This window comes from Trachurus japonicus, chromosome 10, assembly GCF_045865225.1.
Source record: "Trachurus japonicus isolate A0001 chromosome 10, Traja_1.0".
Lineage (NCBI taxonomy): Eukaryota > Metazoa > Chordata > Actinopteri > Carangiformes > Carangidae > Trachurus > Trachurus japonicus.
Genome location: NC_140916.1, coordinates 15,239,698 through 15,259,778, shown reverse-complemented (window position 1 = coordinate 15,259,778; position 20,081 = coordinate 15,239,698). Strand labels below are relative to the sequence as shown.

General features: G+C 42.4%; 1 protein-coding gene across 1 annotated transcript; it reads left to right on the top strand.

Moving 5' to 3' along the window:
* Positions 1–15,567: 15,567 nt before the first annotated feature.
* gpr101 (G protein-coupled receptor 101) lies at positions 15,568–19,694 on the top strand. The gene has a single exon (XM_085789491.1). The coding sequence runs from the start codon at positions 16,461–16,463 to the stop codon at positions 17,838–17,840; it is 1,380 nt and encodes a 459-aa protein (XP_085645617.1). The 5' UTR covers positions 15,568–16,460; the 3' UTR covers positions 17,841–19,694.
* The last annotated feature ends 387 nt before the right edge of the window (positions 19,695–20,081 follow it).

Sequence of the window (20,081 nt, the reverse complement as noted above, 5' to 3'; positions counted from 1 at the left end):
TCCTATATCCATTGTCTTACAGCCTGCCTTATGTGCCCAAAGTGCCTTTAAAGAGATGTTAAGAGAAAGGAGCTCTCTGCCTTGGAATGAGCTAACTCAATTATCATAGCAACTGGCAGTGCTCTTTAACATGTCAATGGTACTCGGCCTGTATGCATAATTTTGCTGTGTTATTGTGGTGGCCTCTGTGCTTCTCACTGACAAAAACCCAAACCACAGGCACGGGGGCCTATTGTCATGGGCGCATCCATCTGCATCAAGGCCATTAGAGGATATTTGCACTTCCTCTGTGGCTCCTGGCTCTTTTTGACATGCGGCAGAAGGAGCAGGCATCACCCACCAATGTAGGGCCAATTGAGGTGCAGATTGACCAGAGGGACAGTGAAGAAGGACAGCCAGCAGGGCAGCGCTCCTGTCAAACCTAGTGATGGACACCCACGTGGGGGCTGGTAGCTGGCCTGCGGTTTCTGAGGTCCTATAGCAATTGATGGGACATGACTAGGCAGGCGCCCTGGTTTTATTCTTTTGTCCCCAGGGATGTTGAGGGTGTATCAGAATGTCAGCAGCTCTTGGCTGCAGCACACTTCTGGTGTCAACTGCCAACGATATACAACTGCCCCTTTCCTGCCTTCACACACACACACACACACACACACACCAGCAGGAAAAGACATGTTCAAGTTTACTGTGCCTTAGAGAAGAAAGAAAGAAACAGGTAGTTTTCTCTTTTTTGTTCAACCTCAGTACATGAATAAAACATGAATGTATAGAATCTATATGCTGCTTACATGAAGACTGCAAACAGTCTGAAGACAAATACATAAATGGTTCCCTTTGAAGCGGTGAGAACATGCTGATAGTCCTGATGTAGTTAACACCACAGCACTCATAGGGGCCATGAAAGTCACCTCATAGGTGTGTGTATGTGCATGTATGAGTGTGCACAGCTGGAGGGTGGGGCGGGGGGATAATAGTAAAATCATAGATCTCCATACGCACATGGAATAACAGCTCTCAGAGACATATCAAATAGAACCAATTCAGCTCCAACACATAAACACGTTAGCTGTCAATCCATATCTCCCCACATGTAACTTATACGCTTGTCGCTGCATACACAGCCTCCGTGAGCTGTGCTGGAATGCTGACAGCACAGAGATATGGATCTTGATTTGATTAAGAGTCAGAGTTGAGGGTCCAAGCACTGGAGCCAATACTTGCTCGGGCGGGTGGGCAACGGGACTGTTGAAAAGGAGGTGAGGTGGAGGTGGAGGGGAAGGGGCAGAGTGTGATGGCAAGGGGGGTTACCTGTGGCCCTGGCTCCAACTGGGAGTAATTTGGAACAGACTGCTCCCAATGTGTTCATTAGGTTGTGATTGGGCTGAGCGCAGGTGGGGAGGGCCTGACGCTGAATAGTCCTGATTGTGCCCAGCATAAAACGCCATCTGTTTCAATGAGGGAATGAGGGAGAGAGAGAGAGAGGGGGAAGCAGGAGGAAGGAGAAGGGAGCTACCGGTGAAAAGTCATGTTTTATGACTTCTGGACAATTTTGTGTACTAACAAGGGGACTAAAATTAAGAGGGAGAAAAAGCAATGCACAACGACATTTGAAACTTGTTCCGTCTAAAATCCACAAATAGAATAAGGGACATCAATATTAACTCCATTTTATGTAACAAAATAAGATCACAAAGTCCATAAAATAAATTAATGACTTTGGGAAAATTATTGCAATGACAACAAGCATTGTTTCAAAACAAATAGGCAAAAAGTGGCCCATTCTAGACAAGAGGTAAAATGGCGTCCATCTGAATGGCAGGTTTAGCTGCAGCTTGCCACTGTGAGCAGACAGCTGAAGAGACAAGGGGATTGGAGATGGGGCAGCAGAGTTTATTTATGGGCCGTCCGCTTTAAAGCTGGGATGTTTTTGGTTAATCCTCTGCTCATACCAGAAGCAGACATCCAAATGTTAATCTAGGTGTTTACACGCACATTTACACTGTCTGCATTACCGTAGACACAACATTACACAAAATCACATTCACAGGTCTCATGCCGGTAAAAACACTGAGGACAAAAATTTCTTTTTACTCAGTCAGCTTCTCTCTCTGTCTTTTTTTCCTTTCTTTCTGCAAGGCCCTGGGAAGAAAAAGAAGAGAGCAGAAGAGAAGAAGGCCACTGTTTGCTGCTCGACTTTTGAAGCGTCTTTATCGGGCTTGGCAGCGTGGTCCTGCGTGTCCAAGCCTCGTCGTGCTTTTCATCCTTTGTGCTGTCCAAGGTGTGTCCAATGCACTGGGGCTTTGTGTGGGGAGGGAGACGACACATCACATTCTGTCTTCTGTCCCGAACTGGGGGATGGGGGGGATTGAGGGAGGGGGCTGTACAACAGAGGGGGGACAAAAAGCAAACTTATAGAAGGCCGCGAGTCTTCAAAGCCGCGATGCACAAAGGCTTATAAAGCGTTACTTCATGCAGAGTTGTGCCAGATGTAATTCCGGGGTTCCTGGAGATAGAGAATCACATGCAATGCCTGGCTCCGCCCCTGACACCATGAAAGGGCTGTGGCTAAGAAGATTCAACTGCAGAGGTGGGGGTGGGCAGAAAAGTTTGCTTGACTTTGATGAACAATAAACAAGTGAGTAAATAAGTTATCTTAAAGGTCCTGGTGCAAATCCACCCCTTGCCGTCTCAGAAAGGGTAATTTCATGTGCTTGATAGACGCAGGCGGACTGCCTGTCCCCATTAGAAATCAGGAAGGGTGGAAACAGCACAGAGCGACAAGTGACTCCCCTCCCCTTTATCACTCTGCTACCAGCTTCATGGTATAGGCTCTTTCATGTCTGATCAGTGCTTTCTACAGAAAATTATGTTGATTCATTGTTAATAAGCCCAGAGGTTGGCTGTGTGAGCACACCGCATGGCGAATATAGGTAGGCTGTAGTTTTCCTGATCAACCTGACTTGTCCTCATCTGTTTCCTGTGGCCTCCTGCTGAGATGGGACGGGTGTCGAGTGTGCATTGTTAAATATGTTCCAGGGCACAAACGCTGCCACTGTCAGGTACGCAGTACACAGCACAGCAGCCTGCTCCCTGTTCAGTGTGTGCACGCGTGTGCAGGTGGGTATGTGTATGTGTGTGTTTGGCTCACTGACAGTGAGTGATTGTGGGTGTGGAGGGAAGGGTGGTGCCATCACTTTAGGCCTGCAGATGGGGTTCCCACAGGAGGGGCACGCCCCGGTGTTTTCCAAGACAGAGACGAAGGCAAATATGGCAGCAGATCCATGTTTGCATCTTCCAGGTTCAGCAAAAACACTTCTATAGCCGGAGAACAGTAACGTCTTCTAGTCTCTTCATGTGCCATGTCCAAAGGCCTCCTGCTAGGGATGTGAAAACTACAGCGTCTGTATCCACAAGGTCAAGGCTTAGATGTCTTGCACAAAAGATTTTCTTTAGCAAGCTTTATTTCAAATATAACAGAGAAAACTAAACCGGGTAGAGCTTCATCAAGGTGACATAGTGCGAGCGCAATAATAGCATGTAAATGTACCTCAGTGACTCTCATCTTTGCAGGGTGGATTTACTCAGGGACCCGTGTTTATTTTACAGACTTCTATCTTGCCACGATGGCTCAGAATTTAAGTTTACTTTATGTCCTCAAAGCAGTAAAAGGACCACGTTTTTTTTTTATATATATATACTCGCGGAATTACAGTGGCTGGTTTAGAGCAGAATGAAATCTTGCCCGTGATTAGAGTGGAAATGAAGGATCTTGTGTATATCCAAGTGCTATTAAATAGCACCTGGCAGAGCAGGGCGCTAAAGCCTCACCCAGTGCTCCTTTGCATATCAATAAGTATGTACTTGCGTGAAATGGAATAATTCAACCATGGTATATTGGACTACAAAAATTATTTCTGATGTAGGAGCCACAATTAACATGCAAATGCAGCGCAGATGAAATGATTTAAAATAATATTCAATAAAGAAATTAATTAGGGAGAATCCAAACATGTTGCCTCTCCTTATATTGTAATGGCTGCCATTAGCGCAGATGTCTGTGGATTAAGGTAAGCGTTGTGCAGCGAAACATATGGAAACAGTGTGTTCCACAGCGATAACACCGCTACAAAGTGGACGTGCATAGGTGTTAAAGTGTGCAGCACTCTCAGTGACTCATCGCTGTAACCTGTGTCCAAATGAAACTTTTGGATTAGCTACAAACTGCCGTGTATTTCTCCACATGCACACATCATTCTCAGGTCACAGAACAAAGCACAAGGGCCAGCAAGCAGGTGTCAGGGGTCATGGTATCCCAAGGGTACCTTGAGTCTCATCCCAAAACCTCTAACATTTTTCAAAGCCCTCCTGCAGCCCAGGACCTCATCAGCGAGTGCCCCCGATGGCCCCATGCACATATGCACTACCCCACACTCTTCTCTGCTGGGCGAAGGGGGAGCATGAGTGCATCACCTGGAGCCCTGAGTACGTGACGAACAGGCTTGGTCTGTCCAAAAGCAGCCTGAGACCCGGTAGGGGGGGGCAATAATGATGCTGAGGGGGCAGAAACACATACAGGGGGCTGATTTCATTTACTTCATATTTCACAACGGCTTTTCGCACATTCCTGTTGAACTCAAAGTCGAGCCAGAGAGGGCTTCACCCCACGAGAGATAATTACTAATAACCCGCACGGCCCTGTTAGCTCGGGTTCATATACACATTCATTCAAATTTAAAACCATCACCTTAGGTTTACTCAAGCAGAGCTATGATAAATCATTTCAGTGTGCATGAAGTTAGATTTTCCCTTTTATCTGGAACTTTTGAACATGCGCTGTGACATAAATATAAGCCAAACTTTAACCACCACCAACATACGAAAGTGTCTATCGGGCCCTGATAAAGCAATGCGGTTAAAACCACTGATGGAGCAAATCTAAATCCCCATCCGCTTATCCAGCCTATCAGCAATCAATAAAGTATCTCCTCTTCACGTGTGGAGGCGGTTACAGCACTGACGAGCCCTTCCTTACATCAGGAGAGTGACTGTATGCCCTGCTATCTTACACGCAAGAGGCTGAGAAAAAATTAGGTGTTCAATCTATCTGCAGATTATACTTTATCCGAGATGAAGGGCTGGAATAGAGCGAGTGTAGTTCAGTCAACCTAACTGAACGGGCGAGAATTAAGATGTTGTAGCGTGGGATGAGGCAGTTATGCATACATAACATGTTGAGGCTGGGACCCCCTACTGGGGAGAGGCACGACAAAGCCTCTCTAACAGCAATACCTCTGGGACAGCTAATGATTAATTAGCTTGTGTCATTAAGTGAGGCAAATGTCACCCGAGCTTCCTGGGGAAGCTGTCACACCATGTGTAGGCTACTCACAAGTTTCCCCCTCAGGTGCTGGGGAAGTCTGGGGGGGGGTGGAGGGTGTAGTGTACTGTTATTAGTCAAATCCTGACATCTAGTGGCCAAATATAAAACTAGACCAATCTACTGCTGCCACAATGAGCAGGAAACATTTATCCAGACAAGTTTCTTAAACAAAATAACTAAGTAATTAAGGGAGAAGTTACACATAACAACTTGTGCCAAACATTGCTATAAGGTAACAGGCCTACAACAGAGCGGTTATCCAGGTTCAGCCTTGGGATTACACCTTGCCCTCTGATCGCTGATCACTAAATTAGGTGGGGTGACCTCTGACCTTTAAATGTCATCCACCTCATTGACCATGGCACTGATGTCAAAAATTAGCTGATAATTCCTCAAACCCAAGTTTCTGAGACACAAATTGACAAATGGGGATGCTAGGAAATATTGCCTTTTTTTTTTTTTTTTTTTTTTACTAAAAAGTCCTGACATCTCACAAACATTTAAAATATAGCTTGCTTGATTTTATAGTGCAGAGTAATTAAAAAAAGTTAATAAAACGCAGAGTAATTTTTAACATGAAAGCACACGATTTAAAATTTCTTACCAAAGATGCGAGATGCAGGCTGAGGTTGACGCCAGGTTGGAGCTAATCCAGACACCAGAATGGCAGTTAGAAAGTTACTAGCTTTAATTTCGCCATTTTCTTCCTTCTGCTTTGGACTATGCACATGCTTATTTCTCTCTCTCGCTCTCTTTCTCCATGTCAGGATCAGTCAGTCTGACTCTTATGAAGATCAGCACTGAGTCCTGGCCTGCTACAAGACCAGACCAACAAGAAGTGAGAAGGCCTCTCTCTTCATCAGGGAGTGGCAGACAACATGGACAGGCTTAACACACACACACACACACACACACACGCATATGCACCTCATGTCTGTGTTTATTCACGTCCACAACTGCACGTGCACACACACACACACACAATCTGCTTCACCCTCACATAGACATACGCATACAAAAGCACACCTGTCAGGGCCTTTCCACTGCGTGAGCAAAAGCAAAGAAGTCTGGCCCCCCCTCCGTCTCTCTGTATGTGGTATCCCATGTCTGTTATATTAAAGCAAATCCATTCAGTTCCCACTTTCTCATCTGAGATAATGGCATGCGCAATTTTCACATTTAGGCAAGCAAGGACACATGCAGTCTCTCTCTCTCCCTCTCTCTGCTTAATGAATGGAATCGGATCCGGGCCCCTGTGGCTTTGGTCTAATCTGCCTTTGAAGATTTCTACAATTTCCAGATAAAGAAATAAACCCAAACCTCCTTGCACGGTGGTATTCTTTTGCAAAATACACCACTAAATAAGACATCTACTCATATCTCATTATACATTTACTCATATCTACAAGTGCATGTGATTTCTATGTTATTTACCACAGCCATAAGGGCCCCGAGGCCTTGCCAGGAGCCTCCCAATTGTGCCAGTCTACTGGTGTGTGACGTTCATTTGAGGGGGAATCTGTCAAATAGAATGATTGAATTAAAGTGCACTTTAGTCCAGAGTGCTCTCTCTTTGCCACTTTGCACCATAACATGTCTTGTCCTAAAATAATTAGAGTGAGGCCTTGGGTGGTGGAGTGGCCACATCCTCAATGGTCAAAAGAAGGAATGGTCTGGCTTTGAATGGAAGCCTCCCATCTTAAAAAACACTTTATTTCTTTACACTTGAGGTTTGTTGTCTTTTGTGACTATTATCCCCATTCACTATTTGCTTTCATGCAGCTGTGCCCCTCTTAAAAAAAGTCTTTGTGCCAGCACCATGAATACAGGGAATGTGTCCATGGCAGGTAGCCCTTATTGCAAGTTAATCTCCTGAAAGAGCCTCATACAAGTACTTTTAAATTCTCCCTGAGCCACAGAGGGCTCATCATCAATCGAGCACTTCTCCCCTTTGTGGGGCTGATGAGTGTGGTGCGCGGCCGGTGACAATGGCTGCCAAGTGTGGCAAAGTAATCACCTTCTGGGGGAAAACACTAGTAATTACTTCTAAACTGTTTGGGCTTCGGAGACAACTGCTATTGTGCAATAAAATGAAAGGTTCGCTTTGGAGAGCAATGCTGTTTCTCTCAATCTGTTTGTCATCTGTTTGTTTACAGAGGTTTCTCTGTGCAGTTGCCCACTACAACCACGCTTTATCATATATGTGTGTATGTACACACTCGTCCTCTAGTTTGTGTCTGTCCTCATGCCTTGGCACTCATTCTCCTGTATTCCTGACAAGAAAAAGGACATTCGCCTCGCACACAAAAGCAGACTTTGCATTGTATAAGCCACAATGTTAAGAGCCACTTAATTTTTATCAAACAATTAAATGTCTAATGTCCCCTCCATTCCAAAAGAGTATGTTAATTAAGCACATTCATTTTTTCAACCAGACTTATATTTTGTCCTCTATTGGGGTCTTAATAAGAGCTTTAGAGGAGTGACTATTTCCTGAGCTGCACTGATGCGATAGTACACTTTCTGCTGATCCAGGGTAGCTTTTCATTTTAACTCATCATGGGTGGGACCACTACTGGAGAATACAGCATGATAGAAAAATAAAACAAGCAAAAAATGTTATATTGTGTATATTATATTAAGAGTATGAGATGCTTTTTCCAAATGGTTTTCAGTAACACTGTTAATCTAATACCAGCTCTTGTCACCTTAATGCTAACTTTAAACTGTCACCATACGAACATTCTAACAATAGTGTGATGTTCTTCTGTTCGGCCATTTTCTATTGTTATTCTGTTCGGCCATTTTCTGCCTTTTTTCTGCATTTAACTAGTCCTTCATACTTTGTGCTATTTCAACAATTCAAATATCAAAACGTGCGGCCTTTTCGGGGCAGGTGTGCTATGACTTTTCTCTTTCATACTATTTATACTTATAAAATATTTAACTTTTTCTGCAATTTTTCTCCCAAATGAATGGAAACAGTCTTCAAACTCTTTAAATCTTCTGCTTCTTTGAACCTCTAAAACTTCAGCATACTTTTACCCACAGACTCCATTTGACTTTTAAACTGTAGACAAACTTTTAATCTATTCCCGTATGACTTATCTTATTGATATCTTCAACAGTTTCTGATATTTGGCAGTTTTAAAATCATTAAAATTTTCGACAAAATCCAACTTTATAATGGTTGTGTATTGCGTCTAATGAGCAGAGCTTAGAGTGAGTGACATCATCGTTAGAGTGAGAGAGAGTGAAAAAACATTCTGGATTTTTTCTGGATAAACTGTCAGCACGGCCACAAATTAAACTCTAGACACATGATTTCCTCACCGTTTGTAGCCACACTTGTCGTGTCTCATATGATGTGCTCAAAACAGCAGACAGACTTACAGAATTTTATTACGGAGCCTCTTTGTGCAGCTAGACCCGCTCCAGTGGCTCATTGACTTCAATATAAAAGTAGGAGCTGATTTTTTGAGAAAAACAGAAATGACCCCCTTTTCTAACTTGCGACGGCAAGACAAGTTTTTGCCCTACAAACATTTAATGCACATTGTCTCGCTCAGGAAGGTCTCCTTGCCCAAAATCAAATTCAGTGACGTTGCTAATTTTCTACAGTAATATATTTATCTTTGTAGGTCTGGGCTGAGAGTTTAGGAACGCAGTTTAGATAAACTCCTGAAAACTACCTCAGCATTTATGGATTAAGGTGCGTATAATACAGAGACAGGTTTTGGTTTGCTGAAACTGCCGTGAACAAATCAACAAACAATCATACAGACTACGCGTACAACACAAAATATTAGGGACTTCGATATCATTTCTACATACCGTAATTATCCATGCCTACGTATACATACAGACACTTACGCGTAGGCACAGTGATGATATTGAACCTTTGCTCATGCCGCAATTTTTCTTTTCAAGTTTCTTGGGGTGAGCACTGATCTTTTGTGACATTATCAGTTAAAAGTAACCTGTCAGGGTTGATTTTAAAACAACTCGTTGACCTTTTCTGTGTACCTCATTAAAGCGTGCTGCACTGACATAATTATTTCATTCCATGCTAATCAAACATCTGTTTATTGGATCTGTGCGGAATAGTGTTGACATTACTCTGACTAAGAAAATAAGATAGCCTATAATTTTAACCTTAAAATGTGGTAAAATGTTTCTAATATCACAAAACTTTAATTCTCTGTGTAATCTCTCAAAGATCAAACATCAAGCACCTGTTCACTCCAAACATTACATCACATTCACATGTATTATGTATGCGTATGTGAGAGATAGGTATCTGTTCTCAACGATGCATGTAAATAATTTAAAAAATGAAAAGCAGACTTCTAAAACATTTTTCAGAGTGTGAAAGCCCCCTGCACCTGACCAGCACATGGAGCGCCGTTTCTTTGAACATTATAGAGATTCACATCTAATGCAAGGATTATCAATAAATACAGGCAAGAAATTGCATTTCAAAAAACTTCTTGTCTCAGGAAAATAGCTTTCATTTCTCTGTTGCCTCGCACAGCGTCACACTCACTTACCTCGGCTTCATCAACTGCTGATTGAAGGCTTGATATGGACTCATGGGGCCTTACTGGAAAAGCATGCAGGGCTTTTCATTCTATCAGGAAAAAATAGTAAATTCAGTAAATTCAGCAATGGAAATATTGATACATCTTTTCCACTTACTTTCCACATAATTTAATCTACTAAAGGCAGGGAAAATTCATTTTAAGTACAAGGTTTGGTAAAATGATTGGGAGCCAGAAAAACATATGTAAAGAGTTAAGATACATAAAAGATTAGAAATGCATTTTTGCTGTCCTGAATAACATATCGCTGGTTAGAGAAACATTCATTTTCAATACCAAGAGCAAAATAAACTGTAAGGAGCTCTGCAACATTGGACACTAATCATGTGTGCTTATACAGTCAGGGAGAGTTCGAGGCTTTTTGCACCTGCAACAATACCAGGTGTTTTCAGAATATATGAGTTTTCCTGACTGTTTGTGCCAGCAGCTGCATTCATTACTACATATAGCATAAGTAACAAAGACAGTTTGTGGTTGTGGTAATGAATGAATCCCCTTCACTCTGTCTCTTTACTGAGGCCCAATTTGTCTCTAATTTGCTTGAGAGTAGGCTAATTTTGGCCAGCAGAGGGCAGAAACCATCAAAACAAGCTGAGATGAGATAACACATCTCCCAAACAGCAGATAATGATTGAGTGTCAGTGGACCAAGAAATCATAGCCTCAGACTCAGCAAATGTTTTCACATCAACAAAAAAAATCGTGTAGCCTAATTATTTTAGCGGTTAATCAGTCAGCGCGTTGTTTCAAGGTTTGTTTTTATTTTACAAATCATTAAAAAAATACAAAATACAAATTCAATTCACAATATACAGTAGACATGATCTTGTAAAAAGGGTAACCCCAGAAGCTTCTGTAGTTTATGAACGGGGCCCTGAGACATCAAACAACAATGTAGTATATTATGACAATAACAATTCCTATTTCTAACGTACAATCTAACCTAATCCTAACCATCTAAGGCAATTCCATCAGTACAAAGAGTTTATGGTTCAACACAATAGTGACACAATATCAACACATCAGGCACAGGTACATGAAACAAAAAACAGCAAGCTGAGCTTGATTTAGACATAATTTAGCAGCAGTTTTTGTTTTAATCTTTTTTTAAAAATAGACAGAGATGCAGACTCTTTAATCGTGCTCTCAACCTCATTCCAAGTCTGTGGTCCTTTAACGGTCACACTAAGACTTGTGCATTTTAGTTTCAGTCTCTTTCCCTTTAGAAGTTGTTTTGGGTTAAAAAAAAAAATTGGGATGAGATGGCAGAGTCTGTCATTGAGTCTAAATGCTACTTCATACATCACACAGGCATTATGGAAAGTGTTACATTCAGTGAGCTGAGTTGCGTAGCTCTTCTGCTCCATAAGAGACCACAATCACCAACTGCAAACTTAGAAACATGCCTACAATGACCTTTCAGTATTTTCGCATGCAGCATGACTGAAATTAGCATTCACGTTAATTTGAAGTCCTGTTTGTAGTCACTTGGCAGATGTAACATAAACATTTATTCAACTGTATGCTTACCCTGCACTGTTGTCTATTGATACTGACAAACAGGAAGTTGGCTATAGTTTTGATGTTGCTGCTGCTGCTGCTGCTGCTGTTCTAGCTGCAACGAGGAGCTATTTTCACATGTCAAGCTTGAGTCTGATAGTGGGGCAGTGCACCTAGCTGGCAGGCTAAACACAGTGGAGCAGGTAATTTCGGGCAGTGAGTTAGGACCGTGTGGCTACTGGCTAGTTGGGCCATAAATACAAATAGCTAACAAGTAACTGTCTATCATTTGGATCAATGTTTCTGGTCATTCAGCGAAGGTAAGTTCAGCATTGTCCTACTTACTTTGCAGCTCTGTTTGGGTCTTCACCTCCTCCAACTCAGACAATGTCTTCCTTGCTTGCAGCTGGTAACTTAGCTAGGTACAACCTACCCTACTTGTAGCTTTATGTAGCATTCGGGGTCAGACAGGTGACAAAAAAGTGTAAGAAAAAGTGTTTTCATTTAAAAACCACGTTTCGTGCGAGCATTGAAGCTTTGAGCGAATTAACTTCCCTGTCGACCTACTTCACCCTTTGGTTTGTAAACACACATCAGAGAGGGTCTGTCATTAGACCGTCTAATTTAGACGTTGACGTCGCCATTTTTCTTTTTTGGAGCCAAAATGTTTGGACGAAAGGGTGGAGCTAAGCAGAGGTGAGGGGCGGGCGGGGCTAACCTGATATACCTGGCTGCACCTTTTTTACAGTCTATGGCTGCACCTGAATGAGTGCGGAGCAGAGGGAGATTTCTGTTACACACCTGACAGCCCAATGAATAACTGATTTATTTTGTTGGTTTGAGGATTTCGGTCTGGCTGTCCTGTTTTCCAGTTTGATAGTTTAGTTTTTGTTTGTTTGTTGTTGTTGTTTTTTTCCTATTTAGTGGTAACCTAATGCGTTCTGGGTTCAATCTCTGGACAATGTTCTCCCTGTGCAATAGGTTAATCCGTGACCCTAAAGTGTCACATGTGTGAGTTTCTTAACTTGTTTGTCTCTGTCAGTCCCATAGACTAGTGACCAGTTGGTGTATGTCCTCACCTGTATGCTAGTAGGCTAATGGGTGGATGGACTCTCTGGTGTGTGGCTGGGCCAGACTTCCTTTCTTCTGTTCCCTTTGGCCAGCCTCCACACATGTTGTTTGCCAATTAAATTGAATGTAAGGTATGGCATCGCATCCTTGTATGTTGCTGCACACTTGTAAGCTACTGTCTTCAGGGCAGCTGCAATGGGCTATATGCATTACAGCCAACCTACAGCTGGTTGCACCATGCCCACTTAAATTGTAAGGACAGCTTTGAAGTTTATTCATTCAGACTTCTAAACCAGGCACTGAAAGCTATGAAGTAGCCTACTATTATTTTTATGTTGACGATTTCTCATACATACTGTAATTTAGAGTTGTGCTTCATGTTGCACAAGAGATTCAGTTGCCTGTGTTATATGATGCAAACTTGTGACTGTGAAGTACATCTTTGCTTTGATCCACAACTGTATTTTATTTCAGTTTTTATTACATCTGATTGCAAATTGCTACTTCTGTTTAAGCTTTAACCAGCAACTTAAATAATAGAAATGTTTATTAAATGTTGCTGGACTTACACATGAAATATCAAAAGAGTTTCCCTTATTTGTCTTGTATATTTTTCAGTTTTAATGATAAATGCTGCTTTTAAAATCATTATGAGACATATGCAATGTTAAATTTGGATGTAGGACACACTTGTATGTAGCCTACTTGTGCCATTCAATCATGGTAGACTTGAGCTGAGCTAACAACTGCTTCAAACCATAAGAAATTAAAAGTGCTAGAGTTGATCCATCACTTAATTCCAGTTTAATTAGCCTAATAAATCACCGCAGGTAATAAGTCAAAGGCAAAAAAACAAACAAAAAAAAGATATTGAACATATTTTTAAAATATAAAAGTGATATCTAGTGGACATGTTAATCTAGCCATTAAGAAGGCAGACACTGTGATAAAGATGCCAGTTTATGGGCAATAAACAGTAGAGAGACGCATATTAATACATCAATTTTTTAATCCAGAAAAGGAAAACTATGTCAGTGCTGCAAGGGTTTTGTTTAGATTAATACGAGACTTAATTAGATACTGTATGTGAAATACTGTTTGCTGTAAAATACTGTTTCTCTGTAATATTCTTATAGGCTACATGTATGATTCTTACGTTATTTGGCAACCTAACATATAAAGTCCTTTCTGACGGAAAAATAAACTGACCTGAAAACAGACAGGAACAGTGAAGAAAAGAAGAGGAAGATAATTTGAGCCTGCAGAGCTGCAGCCCTTCCTGTACTTCATGTGTTGTTATTTGTTGGCCCCTAGGTGTCAGTGAGTGACAGCAAATGAGTGACGGTGCTAGAGACAGAGAGACAAGCACCTGAGGCCGCTGTGAACATTCATACCAGTGTTATAATCGCATGAGGTAGCAGGCCTTTGAACCACTAACCCCATTCAAGAGAGGAACAGGGAAACATCTCCCCAGCCCTTTTGTGGTCACCAGCATTTCATTTGCAATCCAAATCTAAAACACAGGGTGGTGGAGAGTCACATCAAAGGGGTTTCTGATAGCTCAGATAGAGCAAAGACTTGAAATAAAATGGCTAATTATGAGTGTTAATTAGTAGGCCATGTAAGCTGAGGACTAATTGGATTGTGCAATGTAGTTCTCCTTTTGTTTTCTGTGCATCTTAATGAAGCCTTTTTCTCTAGAAAGGCTGAAATGTTGAGACATACTTTAGAGTTTCCAGGATAAAAAATATAATGTAAATGTGCAGTATACAAACATTAATAGAGGAACCTTTAAGGCTGTGTTTATTTGATCAAAACAGCTAGGGCTATCCACATATTCATAAACAATAGATGTGAAAGCTCTTTTGTGTTAGTAGAGCCGTTAGAAGTTCCATGTAAATACATTTCAGCGGCATGGGCACAATGGGCTTCTATTTATCTATTCAGTCTCTGTCTTCAGTTTCATCCCATCAGAGGCTGAATGATTAAGCCTGAAAGAGTTGTAATAATGGAATACATGCAGTTAATTATTTTATTATTTAATGATTGTTATCAATATATATCTACAAGTGAACATAAGCAACATTAGCTCTATGTTAAATAAATGTCAGAGGTGCAGTCATTTGTAATAATAAATATAGTAACGAGTTTTTCTTTTTTTTAGAAGAAGGTAATTCTGCCCTTTGTCTTTCTTTCTGTATGAAGAGTGGAAGAACAGCTGGCACGCCTGCTCTGAAGTGGAGACAAACAAAAGACGAAATCAGCATGAAAACAAGGATCTGCTGACAAATGATAAGATAAATATGACTGGAAGTACCGGACCAGCAGCTTAGGCCATACAGATCTTTAGGTGAACTTGTTGTATGAATCATTGCTTCCAAAGTCAAGAGCAAATTCTGAAACATTGCACATGAAGGCAACATGGACAAGAGCTAATCCTGTGGTGTGATTAAACCCTCTAATTTTTAATTGAGCTTGATACAAGTGTAGCTACTGCTGAAAAACTGTGACATTTCCCAAAACATGTTGAGTTGCTAACCACATTTCACCATATAGCTATCAAATTAAAACCTTGACATTATATTTCTAAACCTATGGTGCTTGCAGCTCTGCAATGGGGGCTGATTTAGACCTATTTTGCTTTCTGCCCACAGTCGCCCTATTATGTGAAGATCACAGAAGCAGCCACTTGTTGTTACTAGGAGATCTGTGAGGCTAACAGTATCCTATAGGCTGTGACTCAATGGAAAATTAGGCTTTTTACAGAAGGGATAAAAGAGACAATTCTGATTTCTAAATGTCTAAATCCATATAAAAAGAAATAGTAGCTAATAAAAAGAAGTAATAATTCATTTGGCGAATATAAATTATGTTTTTTCCTTTTATTAAAAAATACATTTTCATTATGATTCCTCCATGTAGGAAAAGTGTGGATGTTGAAACGCACTTGCACATTCACAACAAAAGGGGAAAACGGAGTGAGGGAGGTGTAGGTGGTGGTGGTGGTGGTGGGGGCTGGTGACAAGCTCCAGCTCAGGGAGATTTCAGTGCAGGTGTCCTTGCCTCTTTTTTTTCTATATTAAGACAGCTCGGAGACAGGACCCGACCGTAAGTAGCCTAAAGTCTGTTAGTGGAGGAATCACAGCTGATAAAAAAAATAATAAATGTTTGATCATCTGCCATGAAATCCGAAAAAGAGCAGCGAAGGAGAGATATGCTCGTCTGGATGAGAGACCCCCGCTGGGTGAAGACACGCAGCGTATGTGTTAGCTGAGCCGTGAAAGCCCCCATCGCTGCCATTGACTGGAGCCGAGGCTGAAATGGGAGCAAAGCGATGCAAAAAAAGAAAACGGAGCGCGGGGGAGTAAGTGAGCATCCTCCAGCAAACCATCACATCACCGATCACGCCGAGGTATTAGACATCGTTTTCAGATTAGTAATCCGAGATATTTGCCGCTGTCTGGACATTCACAGTTGATGTCGACGCGCGTACGGTGGCATCTATAGGCGACTGTCGCCAGACAAATCCCCCCTCTCTGTTTTTTCCATTGAGCAGATGCGGGCTGCAAGAATAATATCTAAGGCCTGTTCGGTGGGTGAGACGATCAGGGATTAATCACCCATCACGATGAGCAGTGAATCGGTGTTGATAGTCTCCAGCATTACAATCTATACTCCTGGGTGAGTCTGCTCTACTGTTTCTTCTTCCTTCGTGTTATGGATGACATGCCATGTTTAGGCGAGGGATGCTTTGAGAGGCATTGTGAATTGTTGCACCTGAGATCCACTTGATCAAGAAACACCAGCTACAACAAGCTCTACTGAAAATCAAAGAGGTGGTTTTCTCTCCGGTCGCCCCACTGGTCATGATGGGACTAACCTGACTCTGGTGGTGGACGTGAGGTGCGCATGCCCTCCCTGCCCCCTGCTGTTGGACCAACAATGCAAAGCTCTCATGCAACCGGTATGGACACAAATTTTACAGATGTTCCCTGGGAGCAAGGTTTCACCGACTCTGGTCAGGACCCGGTCTGGTCGTCCACGACTAACTGCGTGGTGAAAGTGGTGCTCATATCTCTCATTGTGTGTGTGTCCTTGTTTGGGAATGTGGTGGTTCTCCTGGTGTTCCAGAGGAAGCCTCAGCTGCTTCACGTGGCCAACCGCTTTGTCCTCAACCTGCTCCTGGCAGACCTTCTCCAGACCATCTTAGTCATGCCCTTTGCCATCGCGGCAACGGTACCAGGCGTGTGGCCCCTGGATGCCCGACTGTGTCAGGCCCTGGTGGTGCTCATGCACCTTTTTGCATTTGCCGGGGTCAACACCATTATAGTTGTTTCTGTGGATCGCTACCTTGCCATCATCCACCCTCTGTCGTATCCCACCCGAATGACCCCTCACCTGGGCACCAACCTGATCATCTGCACGTGGGTGCTCAGCTTCCTGCAGAGCACGCCTCCCCTGTACGGCTGGGGGGCCATTGACTTCGACCGCCATCACAACGTGTGCTCAGTGGTGTGGTCCTCTAGCTTGTCCTACTCTGCTGTGGTGTCCACCTTTTCCTTCTGGCTGCCTGTGCTCATCATGCTCGGATGTTACTGGATGGTGTTCAGGGCGGCCCGGAGGCAGAACGCTCTGGTGCATCCCATACAAACGCAAGCCTACTCCCAGCCCTGCCCACAGGACTTCCAGGGACCCGGCAGCCCACAGCGGCAGCCCCAGGCCCAGCAGGCGAGTTCACCAGATGGGCCGTGCTCTGCCAGAGGATACCCTGTTCGAGTGAGGCACAGACGCTTCCACTACCACTGCAAGGCAGCTCGTGTAGTTTTTGTGATCATGGCCTCATATATCCTCAGCATGGGGCCTTACAGCATACTGAACACAATATCTATGAGCACTAGAGCAGCAGTCCCCCCCTGGTTGTCTTCCCTTGCCCTTGTGCTCTTTTTTTTACAGTGCTGCCTACACCCGTACATTTATGGCTACATGCACCGCAGTGTGAGGAAGGAATTCCTTGCTTTGCTGTGTGGGCTGTTCTGCAAACAGGGTCGTCGTCCAGGCCAGAGCTCTGCTGTGGAGAGCTGCTTCACAACTACAGAGGGACGCTCAGGCGCCCACCCTCACCTGCCCAGCCTGGCTGCTCGAGTTCTCCCTCTGCGGACTTGGGAAGAATGCACAACATCCTCCACTCCCACTTTTGAGAGGAAGTCAAGGGACAGCCGTAAGGAGACCACGTCCACCAGCATCAGCTCAGAGAGGGAGCTCACGGTCCACAGCAAACAGAGCTCATGAACTGCCTTGAGGATTCATCACATAGACCACGCTGGGTCTTACTCACAGAGATTGTCATACAGTGTGTTCACACATATGCTAATATGCCTTTTTTACAACAGGGTCATTCATTCTGAAGTTGCAATGTAGTGGCACTTAATCACCACCATAACAATCTTTTCAATATTTCCATCAGCCTGATTAACTCAAGGTCAGATAATATCTCCTTGAACCATTTATTGTTGTATTATAAATTCATAATAGAATCTGCTTTGTGAAAGAATTTATAGATAATGATTTTCATTAGGTCAGATCTTGTGAAACAGGGGGTTTTATATGTAAACCACATGCCCCACATAGATTAAAGTTTGTGTAATGATTCTCATGTTTTGTCTCTACAAACCTACTATTTTAAATGTATGCAATTACTGTACAAGCTACTGTTACATAAAACAGGCAGAAGGACCAAACTTATAGTGAAACTAGAAACAACATTTTAATTTGGATTTCTTTGTCTTTGTCTGCAAGTCTATATAAGTGACACTGTTTTTTGTTGTTGTTGTTTTTTTTCTATCTAGACTTGCGATGTAGAGACAGAAATAGGTGGAATCAAGGTGGTAGGTGTTCTGAACACTTTGCTTTAATTCTGGACCATAGATGTCTTTGATAAGGTATTTAATTGCAGTATCTGCGCAATGACTCTATCTCCTTTAAACTTTTAGTGTGTTTGTGTGTGTGTAACTTGTATTCTGTGTGATCCTGCCAGAGGGCAGAGGATGTAGGCTACTGTCCTTGTGTTAGTGCAAGCAAGCTTGGCCTGCATCTAATGAACTCAGGGTATGCTTGTGGAAAAACGTGTAGCGCCGCCAGTCTCTGTTGTTGAATCTTGTCGAGCAAGTGAACATAAGTGTGTTTATGTCCACGTCGCAGTAACTATTCTTGAATCTCAAAGCGCCTTTTGAGTAAATGGGTAGATTAGTGATTCATTGTGCCTGTAAATTACAAAACAAACAAGGGGTTGGTGACTCCCTTTCCCTGAGAGGGAGGGCCACGCAGTCAAGTTTAGTCTTGTTTCCTTTCACTTTAGTTCAATTGAGGTGACATTTAGCATCTTAAATCAGTGCCACTGTATATTCGGACTCAGTATTTGCTGCCTTTGTAATGTCAGCCTTTCCTTGAGGAAGCACAGTATTTTTGTTGAAAAAAGTACAATGTGTTGAGAGCAGGCTCAAAAGATAACTCCTTGCACAAGCTCTTTAACATAGACTGCATTATATAACGTATTGAAAACAGATTTCTTATATATCGACTGTACACTTGTAGATTTGTAAAGGTAGCAGTATATTGAATGGCCTGCTTAAAGCCATGCAGAGGATAAGTAGTTATCTAAGTGTTATATGACCACCATGACTCATCTCATGGAAAGATAATTCATGGAGTTCATTGGGTAGATGGTGGGTTGCCAAAGGATGTCATAGATGCATCACAACATCATGCGCATTATTTGAAAAGCGTGTTCAGTCATTTAGTTTTCATATTCCCACAGTACGGTGGCCCCGAGGGCTCAACACAATGCAGTTTAAGAAAACACATGCAAAGACCCGTGCTGGAAATCTTAAATTTGCTAGCACATGACCTGTAAATTCACACAATGCGACAGAAGTGTTTCCAAGTGACACAAAAAAGTTATGAACCTGGCTGGGACTTGTTGTTAAATCCCTGAATGTGACTTTTGAAATGAAAAGCGTTGCATAACAATTGCAGAGGGGGATGAGGGAGACAGGAGAGTCAGGGAGGGAGAGAGGATGTTATGGAATAAAGGGCCTTGGGTTGGATGTAAACCTGGGCCACTGCAGCAAGAATCGCAGTACAGTATTTGCATGTCACCATACTTAGCAGAATAATCCAGGGTGTTACTGTTTTATTATTACAAAGAATAAGATTATGATGTATTATTACAATATTATTATGAATTATTATTAGACTGTGATTAGGAAACGATTCACAGTTCCTCAGAATTGCCTGGAGTTAGTTTGGATTTGAGCTCTGGTATATTCAACAGGTGATTGGAAATCCACAGTGGAGCAGTATTATGACTGACAATCAAACTTGCATAATAAGTTTGCCACAATGTTTCTCTGTAGAGACAAAGCAACACAGTACAGTATGTCATACAATCTATCATCAAGTGAGAGAAAATAATGTTTTCAAGTGCTTTAAAATGACATAATTTTGTGATTTCGATTGTGCTTTTGTATTATT